General features: G+C 42.3%; 1 protein-coding gene across 1 annotated transcript; it reads right to left on the minus strand.

Annotated features, from left to right (window-relative positions):
- Positions 1-6,966: 6,966 nt before the first annotated feature.
- LOC149434712 (nuclear factor 7, ovary-like) lies at positions 6,967-10,781 on the minus strand. The gene has a single exon (XM_089663494.1). It carries the CDS (start codon positions 10,779-10,781, stop codon positions 9,351-9,353), a length of 1,431 nt encoding a protein of 476 aa, XP_089519620.1. The 3' UTR covers positions 6,967-9,350.
- Between the last annotated feature and the right edge of the window lie 288 nt (positions 10,782-11,069).

Genomic DNA, 11,069 nt, shown 5'->3' on the forward strand with positions numbered 1-11,069 from the left:
CAGTGAGAATAAACATGGCCTCAGGGTTGATGGTCAGTAGGAGGAGTAGTGCCCCATCAATGGTATTAGTGGGAAGAATAGTACACCATCATTGGTTTCAGTGGAAGAAGTGCTGTCCCATTGTTGGTCTCAGTGGAAGGAATAGTGCCTGAAGGGTAGCAAAGGGCCATATCCGGCCCTCAGGCCACAATTTGGAGACCCCTGTGCTATAGCAACCGGGAGCAGACCAATGTCACAGAGACCTTCAGTTTAGCTGCATGGCATGGATGACGAACCGTAATGCAGGACACACATGAGATCCGCGCTATGTGTCTGGTGGGATCACATACTGTTACTGGGAGTGAGGTAACAGAGGTACGCTGACTGGTGGAGGTGGTGCGGCTTGACCGGCCACTCCAACAAGTAGAAGTCACCGTGTGTAGAGTGATGGGACATCACCTAACAGAGCAACTCCACTTCATTACTACAGTCGGGGAACTGCCTTAATGTTTTACTTTGCACATGACCGCAGTCCCTGCTTGGTTCTGGGCATTGGTGAGCGTGACCTCAGGCAAAGGTACTTCCAGTGCATGAACACGGTAGGCCTGCCCACAATGTCATGACCTAAATTTACTCCCATTCCAACCTCTTCCCTCTACAGTGTGCATAATTTTTTTTTACGTTGTTCATCCTGTGAGAAACAGCTTTATTATTCCCTATGATGTCATTACCATGCTTCTAAAATTGTTGCAGAGGCACCTGCTGGAAGGAAGGAACTAGGTAGTTTCCTATTGACAAAGGTAAGCCCACCAAAACTACAACTCCCAAGAGCCCTTTCCCTACACACAGTACATGGACAGCATCTTGGAAATTAATGCATAGCAATGCTATGCTAGGAAAATAATTGTCAACCTTGCCCAGTTCTTTGCTGCAGGATTACAGAACACCTCCCATTTATATTATGGAGATAAGGAGGGCGGTATAATTCAGCAGAACTCAGGCAGAGATGCTTGGGATTTTATTGCAGCAGAGAAACAGAACACAGGATGTTAGGAGTTCACTGGATTTCTGGCAGATGAACCAGTGTTTTACTGTACCTGCATACCTCCCAGTTTTCTGAGATGGGGAAAGAGGGACACCTTTCACCGCCAGGTATGAAAGCAAAGGACACGCCCTCTACCATGACCCTAGTTATGCAGATCATAAAGGATGCATATACAGAAAATGATTGGGTAAACCCACAAGTCCTTTTTACCACTAATTCTCCTTCATACTGGTTGCTCAAAACAACAAATGTAAACATTTAAGAATGGCTGAAAATGTTTATAATAGGTTGGGTAGTTAACCACTTGCCCTCCAGAGGATTTACCCCCCCTTCCTGACCAGGCCATTTTTTGCGATATGGTGCTGCGTTACTTTAACTGACAATTGCGTGGTCATGCAATGCTGCACCCAAATGAGATTTATGTCCTTTTTTTTTTTTTTATCACAAATAGAGATTTCGTTTGGTGGTATTTGATCACCTCTGCACAAATTTAGGCCAAAATGTATTCTTCTACATGTCTTTGCTAAAAAAAAAAAATTAAAAAAATCCGAATACATGTAAATTGGTTTACGTGAAAGTCATAGCATCTACAAATGGCGGTGTGTATATTTACTGGAATTTTTATTTTACTAATTTTTCTATACTAGTAATGGCAGCGATCAGCAACTTATAGCAGGACTGTGGCGGGCATTTTGACACTGGGTGGGAACTGACTAACTGCCACTGACATCCCAATGACACTAATACAGTGATCAGTGCGAATAAAAAGCACTGACACTGTTACTAATGACACTGGGCAGGAAGGGGTTAACTGGGGCAATCAAAGGGTTAACTGTGTGCTTTTTTAACATGATGTGCTCTGTGTGTTTAACTAGGGAGACATGCTGCTTTGTATTTATTTGCTGTGCAAAAGAATACACAGCAGCATGTCCTTGCTGGCAGGAGAGAGCTGTGTTGTTTACACACAGGTCTCTCCCCTGTCAGCTTTGCCCAATGATCGCCTGATGCCAGCGGTGAATCTCCAGCCGGGACCTGGTGATTGACATCCCTAGCCTCCAATGGTGGTGCGGTTAGGGCAGGGCACGCATGTGCCCCTATTTGGAGATGCAAATCACATATATATACGTGATTTTGCGCAGCCCTGCCGCCCTGTAGGAGTAGTTCTACTATAGGGCATTGGGAAAGCAGTTAAAGAATAAGTTCACCTTTTCGGGCAGAATTTCACTTTTCATAATGAATAGAAGTGTTTACCAATGCAATTTCTGGCCCAGCCATCCAATGTGCTTTTTCTCTTTAAATTTTTTAAATGATTTTCAGATTCCATCACTTCCTGTAGATCCTCTCTCTGCATTCACCTCCCTTAGGCCATCTCCCAGAAGCCTTCACTTCCTTGTTGCACCACAGAGGGTGTGATAGGGTGTGTTCACCACTCTGGACCAGACCCCCCTCATTACAATGCTACCTTCCGCCCACTTTCTATACAATCTGATTGTATAATCTCCTATAGATCTCCCATCAGCTGTGTAGTACAAGGGCCTCTCTGATTTGATACTAGTTGAATAAATTGTTCAGGTGTTCTCCTTTTCCAAAGTTTTGGTAAATCTAAAGGAAATTGTACAGAGATTGTACAATCAGATTGCATAGTATATGGCCATCTTTATACAAGTACATAGGAGGGAGTGGACGGAGACACTCAGTTGTCAGGTCCTGTCCGCATCTCCACGTAGCAAAAACTCACTTTAGAATGGGCTGCCCTACACACAACTATCGCCCTAGAGAAACGCCAAAACTTTTTTTGGAGCGGAGCACGGCACGTTACCAGTTTTTGGTGTATTTGCCACACTTGGGGTGCCCTTAACATAATAACACAAGAACATACAGATGTAAATGAAGTCCTATTGTTCTTGTGTTAACAAACCAGTTTCACTTTCAGACCCCATTCACACCGAGAATAGTGGGAGCATGTCTTTTGGCTTGTTTTTCCAGTGACACACATAGGGCAACCTGTTGATTTCAGTGGGCTGTGTTACACGTGGCAAAGTAGCTCATGGAACATTTTGTCGTGATTTGGGTTGCACATTCTCTACTGCGAGTTTTCATATGTCAAATTGTGTGCTTGTTTCTGTGTTTGGTGTGCTGTTAAAATTAAGTAGGTGCATTTTCAGTGCCATTATTTAAGTGTATAAGTGGCCATACATTAAACAGTCTGATTGTACAATCCCCTTTAGGTTTACCAAAACTATATCATAGGAGGACACACCATCTATCCAATCACTCTGTATCCAATCAGGCAGGTCCTTGCACTACATAGTTGATGGTAGATCAAAAGAAGTTTGCACAATCAGATTTTATAGTATTTAGTGAGCTTTACAAAACCCAGAACACACTTCTCCTGTTTTCAATACTAAGTACTATCCACATAGGCTGTTGTCTGATCGCTCATCTCCTGTACACTTGCAAACTGCGTTTATATGACGGCTTCTCCAGTTCTTGGAGGGCGTCATATGATGTCCTCCCAGATCGCGCCCTCCCGCACGCCCCCAGCGATCTCCGTCATCTGGCCGATTTTTGTGCGACCATCGAATTTGAGTGATCGGATATGTTGGAAATTTTTTTAAAAATGAAGGAATTTCTAATCCGTGATGGGAGACTCATGTATGAAATAGAATTGAAAAAGAAATAAGCAAGAGCTGTGACCTGGAAAGAAAAGAAAATTCTTGTCCACGAAAATTCTTTTCTGTAGCAACATGGGAAATTGAAGGCTTGGTTGGTCGAATCTTGAAATCAATGGTGGCACCATGGATTTTCAAAATGTACGAAATTTCCAATTTTCTAAAGAAAATTAATTTTGAATTCGATCCATGTATGGCCTGCGTTAGTATCACCGCTGCCTACAACATTACATTATCCCCACTCTTAAAAGGATAAGTTCACCTTTGTGTAACATGTTCCCATAACCGCAGATGCTGCCACCCCTCCCCCTCAAGATAGTACGACAGAAAACAGCACGGCCGTGTGGGACTCCACCCACATAGCCGCATCATTCATTTACGGACTTCCATGAATGAACTGCAAGTCCCAACAGCCTTAGCAGCTTTGTGGGCTTGTAGTTTTCAATGAGCTCTGTGGAACGCTGTGGTAGTTCATTGAAGCTTCCTGCCAGAATATCTGCTTGTTCGTACATCCTGTACAGCAAGCAGATATTCTGCCAGGTCTGCAGGAAACTCGCTGGTGCAATGCTTTCCAGGCTCCTGTAGACAAAAATAATTCATGCACATTTTTTTGCCTGCAAAAATGTGCATTTATTGTTTTTGTCTAAAAGGTGAACTTATCCTTTAATGCTAGTACACAATAGCCAAATGTCGGGCAGCATCGGCTGGTTCGTTAGAAACCGGACGACATTCAGCCTGTGTGTAGGGCAGCGTCCGATGGACGAAAAAAAAACTAGAAGTGTGTACGAGGCTTTACGCTATTCTACATTGCACAATAGCACTTTCAAAATTGAAACATGAAAAGCAGCATGAAGTGAGACAACAAACAAGATGCATTGTGCCAATATCACTGAGTGGGTAAGACATGTCCCCTAGTTACAAGTCAATACTACTTACAGTGTAATAATGAATAGATATGTCCATATAATCCTGCACTTTCACCCTTGCAATTGTTCAATAAATCATGGTAATACAGTTATCAATATGATTTTGATTAATTGCTTCTCAATGGTGAAAATACACGATTGTATGGGCATACTGTGCCTATTCATTATTGTACTGTGACTAGTTCCAAAGGGCAATCATTTACTGTTTCTGAATCACAATCCAAAGGTCTCTAAATATTGCAGCCAATAAAACTAATCTTATCTTTATCACAAGTGATTGCATGCTGCATAGGGAGAACCATACTTAATCAAATCTTACCTCAAGACTGACGCATGTACTGTATATTGCAAAGCAAGTGTTAAGAATCCTGGTGCCATGCCTGCAGACCTTTGGCACTTTTTGTTCAGCCCTCGGGGCCCCTGCAGACACTAATCTGTGTTTCCCCATTGCCCTGTTATAGCAGTGATCTCTGGCAATTTTGTGTAATAAGTCTCCAGCCAGTGACTTTCTCCTAAATCATGTCCCCAGTCTCCAACAACTCCTGTAACATGTTCAGTCTCTGACAGATGTCTGCAATATGTCCGCAGTCTCTGACCATCTCCTATACCATCCAAAGTTTCCAACCATCTCTTGTACTCTTGTACCATGAGAGCAGTCTCTGACCATCTCTTATATCATGAGAGCAGTCTCTAATCATCATTTATATCATGTCAGCAGTTTCTCTTGTACTATAGCCATCGGTGTATGTACCACAAGGCAAACAAGGCATTTGCCTAGGGCAGCAATTTTCCAATTTTCGTAGGGGGGGGACGGAAGAAGGGACAGGGGTGGCAGAGATGGGGAGCTGGTGAGGCTCCGCCATGGAATCCAAGGAAACTGTACGTTGCTGGAGGGTGTAAGCTTCCTGCACAAGGAAGGAACACACTGGGCTTGGCTCTGCTCTAGGGAAGGCCAGCTGCTCTCAGCGGGGGTGTGGGGGGGGGGGGTTGCGGAGAGTGGAGAGGGCCAGGGAGTTGTCGGAGAGTGGGGGGGGCTGGTTGTTGCAGAGTGGTGGGGGGCGATGGTTGGTGAGGGGCAACCAATTTCAGTGTTGCCTAGGGCAGCACAAGAACTAAATACACCACTGACTATAACCACAGTCTCTGACCATCTCTAGTATCCTATTTATAGTGATTTTTAGCAGTCTCATGTAATATGTCTCCAATCAGTGAATTTCTCCAGAACCATGTCCCCAGTCTCCAACAACTCCTACAGCATGTTCAGTCTCTGACATTCTCCTGCAGTATGTCTGCTGTCTCAGACCATATCCTGTACAATGTCCGCAGTCTTTAGCCATCTCTTGTATGTCTGTAGTCTCTGACCATTTCTTCTATCCTATTTGCAGTGTCTGACCATATCCTATATTATGTCCACAGTCTTTGACCATCTCTTTCCTGTAGACTTTGACTATATCCTGTTGTGTCTGCTTTCTCTGACACTGAATATTCACTGAATTTTATGTGTGGCCCTCAGTTGATTTTCAAAAGTTGCACTTGAGGCAGTGGCATAACTAGAACCTTCAGGGTCCCGGTGCAAGAAACCATGAAGTGCCCCCCTGACCCTCAGTTGGGGACCTTCTATCTGAGCATGGTGGCGGAACGCAATGGCCTGGTCACAAGTGTAGCCATTCTGACCATTGTGACCATGGTAGTTTCGCTACTGGTGTCAGTAGTTTTTTTTTTTTTTTTTTGTTTTTTGTTTTTTGGGGGGGGGGGGGGGGAGTTTACCATTTTTACTTTTTTTTTTTTTTTTTTTTTTTAACCGGTTTTAAATTATTTTTTTTTTTTTTTAGGAGTCTCGTTGGGGGGGCTTTGGTGAGACATCAGAGGACACTGCTAGATCCTCCCATTAGCCATAACCTGCCTGCATTGCACAGAGATGGCACCATAGGGTATAAAATAAGGTATATAATGAAAACGAATACAGTTTCTCTAAGGGTCTGGGCACATTGGGCTTAAAAAACTCTTCTTCTGTAGGAGTTTTTTGGTTTGCCTGTAGAAGCAGCTCAATGTTATCCTGTGGCCATGCACATTAGGAAGTTTAGAGGTATCATTTAAGCCCAGCATTTAGAGGCAGAGTAAAAAATCCTTCTGGTTTGTTTTTGAGAGGGGTCTTCTGGCAGAAAAAAATGCTAAAATGTTTTTGAATGCCTGTACAAAAATGCTCTATATGAGTGTTTTTTGTTTTTCTGCTAATGGAGCTGGTGTTTTTTTAAACCCAGTGTGTATGGACCCTAAAAGTTTAATTACCATGTTGATGAGAGGGAAAAGAAAGAAAGAACCAGGAAAAGCAAAACAACATAAGTAGATAAAACTTCAGTTTTAACACGCACTTTATTGATACATACTTTTATTATATCATTAGTATTTCAATCACATTCTTTCATTCATGAACAAATCCTTAACACACAACCAGACTGAAACTGAAAAGATAAAACTAAACAATGACACCAACCTTTTGATTGTTGTCCTTATATTTTCTATTTATTTTTCAAGATAGATGATTAAGGCATGCACTGAATTGTAGCATAAAGATCTCCATTACAGAATTACTTTGTGAAAGTGATAATGGCAGCTACCAGTACAGGGGGATTTTCAGATTCACCCTTTTTGAATAAAGTGTTACTAAACCCACAACAGTAATATCAGTCTGTATATGCAGTAAAGCATGCTTGTTATACCCACTGTTGAACCTAAGGGGTTAATCCTCCACATGTGTAAAAAGGCTGTCTTCTCTGATCCTCCCCTTCTTCTGCTGTCCTCAGTCCATCTGCTAATAGTACAGAGCTCTAGGAGTCACTCTGCACATGCTCAGTTTATTGTGTATGGCTAGAGAGTTTTTTTTTTTCTTTTGGGAGGGTGCATGTAATCAGCACAGGACCATGTAATCAGCACAGGACTAATCTGTGCAGACAGTGCATTCAGACAGAGGGTCAGGGGTTATGCAGCCTCACAGGGCAGTCAGAAAAGAATGACAAGCTTTAACCTCTTACAAGCTTTAACCAGTGCTCAGCTGGACACTGAAGTCACAAGACTGCTCTAACTGCTGATGAGAAAAGGTATTTAGCAGTTTGTTTATTAAAATAATTGCATTTCAATGTTCTGTGTACTGTGGCAGGCCAGATATAGTGAATGCAGGGTCACGGGTTTAATAACACTTTAATAGGAAGAAGGCTAGCTGTCATCTGAGCAATAAAAAAGTAAGGTTCCTTTCACAGGGGAGTCATCAGTTCAGTCATGTCTTTTGTTAAGACAAAATGATGAATACTCGGTTCAGTTTACATTAGTTGCCAGTTCAGTTCAGCTGACTTCAATTCAGTTCAGCGTAAATCAGTCTACATCTAGTTTTGCAACATGTTTTTTTAATTAATGCAGAAACCAATCGTAGATGACAAAAGTATATACAAAAAAACCTTTTTTTGTGCCTAAAACAGACATAAATGGAACTGAAGCAAATATACAATATCTGTTTATATCCCTTATAGGTCCATCTAAATGAAAGGGAATGCAACTCTGTTCCGTTTAAAAAAAAAAAAACAAACAAAAAAAAACAAATAAATGGACCCAAAGGCCATGAATGTAGGCAGATATAAATGGATGATCATTGGTTTGCATCTGTGAACGGGCCCTTATGAGAGCAAATCACAGTGGTCAGTGGAAGGCAGATGGAAAAACCTCATATAAAAGTGGTTGACTACAAAACCAGGCAGGATAATGGCAGCAGTCCCTGCACACTGCCTCATCCTATCAGCATATAAAACAATTGTGTACCCAAAATGTACTTAACACAAAATTTCACAAAATAATGCGCATGCTGGAATTTTTTTTACAATGTTATATGTATAAAATATAAACAATAAATGCAACCAAATAAAATAAGCCAGCAATCCTACAATAGAAGTCCAATGTTTTTGTCCATTAGCAGTGCCAAATTTTCAAAAACTGACTAGCTTGCTGGAAATTTTATACATAATATAACCAAATAAAAATAAGTAGAATAAATCAATAAAAAAATTAAGTGTAAGTCCAGCCAGTGCCAGTGAATAAATCCAAAGATGTGAATTCCATGTGCTCTTCCACATGTCGCCTTATGCTCTCACCTAGAGATGTATACCTATATGGAAAAATGGGTCTCACTGCACCTTACCATTTAAGGGGTTAATGGGAATGGTCACCATGACTCCTTCCTGAATAGTTCTTCTGGACCACTAAAGCAAAGACCATCATTGCACTTTCCATTACTTTAAAACCACGTTTTATTATAAAAGATGATACAATTGCACTAAATTATTATAGTTCACTTCAAATTAGTGCAGCAGTCCTTTGACAAAGGCACATGGCTAGTGGCGAAACATGCAGGGGCAGAGCCTATGACATCATCACGTATACCGGAAGTGGGTGAATAGCTGAATACTGGAGGCTTATGATCTGATATTCTCTTTAGGGGGCAATTGCTTTTAAGTTGCGTTCAATTTGAATACATCCATCAGTTTTTCAGACGGATCCAGACTGAACCACAATGTATGTCTATGGGGGGCAGATGCAACCAATGATCATCCATTTCTATCTGCCTATATCCAAGCGGTCTAATTTTTTGTGCAGATGTGGGAACACATGTCAATGCAGGTGGTGGCTTATTGAGCGTTCTATTACTAGTTTTTTGTCTTTGATAATTGTACAGAGGGTATTCTAAGTATCAACTAATATTCTACTAGATTCCCCTCTTGATAGCTTTATACAACCATTCCATATACGTAATGCTGCATGGAGGGGCTCAGTGAAGTTGGCCGTGAAGGTGTGGAGGTGTTGGATTGGGTCACACAGGGCATAAAATGAGACCCCTCCAGCCTCATAATCCAGATATATTCTGACTCTGTGAGGTGATATATTATCAGGTACCCGGACCCTGGTGCTATCATGTATCACAAAATACCGATTGCCACTCCTGCGCAAACACCAGGCCTTTTCAATGCATTCAATCTGGGACTGGTATCCTACCCGGTCTATACTGGGGTAACACATCCCGATACTCCAATACTCTGATCCTCCAACATCCACTTCCCAGTAATGTTGCCCGGAGGAGAAACTCTGACTGCTTATCACTTGAGTATAATCCTGAAACCTCTCTGGTGTTTTGGGGTGATTCTGGTTTGGTAAATAGGATGCAGCTTTCATGTCTTCTGATATGTGTAGATCGTTATGAGCCGTGTTTATATCCAGTAACAGGTCTTCAGGTTTCTGTAAATAGAAACATACCGTTACCCCTGTTACATGGGCAACACCTGTGTGTATTGTGTGGGAAATCCCAGCCACATCTAGATCAACTGCATCTTGTCTTCCTCCTTCCTCATTATCTCCATCCTCAGTATTACACAAGTCACCTATGGCTGATTCTATTAGGTCAGACACCGGATCGGTCATGTTACACAGCTTTCGGTCAATGTCACACATCTTTCTTGACAGCTCGCCCTTCTTTATCACCAGCTGATCAATCAGATTTGAGACTAAGACTGAGACCCGCTCTGCCTCCATGGCAATCTGGCTCAGGACCTTCTTCTCCAAGTCCTCTAGTTGTCTCCTGAGGTCTCTGAACAGAGCAGTGACTCTGTCTTTTTCCATAGCTACTTTTTCCTCTACTTTCTTCCTGTGTTCCTGCAGACTCCTAGCTCTGTTCTCTGTCTCCTCTTTCTCTATCATCAATTTGCGGTGAACACATTTGAGTTTTTCCTTCTTCTTTTCGGAGGCTTCATCCAGTGACTCCATTTGGTGTCCCTGATGGTCATCTTCTGAGCACTTTTCACAAATACAGGCACCGTCCTGAACACAGTAATACTTCAGATTCAGTTTGTGGGCAGAGCATTGCTGGTTCTCTAGTGAGGGTTTAGATAAGTAGTGTTCCGATATGTTCCGTAGAGCAATGTTCCTGTGTAACGCAGGCCACTCCCGGGACTCGTCTTTGCATTGAGGACAGGAATAACACCCCAATCCCTTCTGTGTGATCAGCTGACGAATGATACAATCCTGGCAGAAGCTGTGTCCGCATTTCAGGCTTACAGGTTCTATATAAATTTCCCAACAAACGGGACATTTCAGCTCCTCTCTCAGATCAGAAGATGCCATTGCTGAAAGCAGAAGAGGGAGTTGATATTAAAGCCTGTAACACACACAGAGCTGTAGCGGGTTTGTTTACGCAAGCTTGGATGAAGCAAGGCCAAGATTGTGACTCATCTTGCAGTCACAGGATTAAGCTGGCCATAGATGGATCAAGATTTGTCCAATTCAGCTGGGGCCAACCCAATTTTGATTAATCTTTGGTTAGAAAATTTTCATTTGATCAATGGCTGCAGCATTGTTCTGTGTATTGTGACATCAGGAGTCGTCCCCACTGTCAGAATATGAAAGCACAGC

Source organism: Staurois parvus, unplaced genomic scaffold (genome assembly GCF_062004578.1).
Source record: "Staurois parvus isolate SC_StPar_1 unplaced genomic scaffold, SC_StPar_1.0 ptg001698l, whole genome shotgun sequence".
Lineage (NCBI taxonomy): Eukaryota > Metazoa > Chordata > Amphibia > Anura > Ranidae > Staurois > Staurois parvus.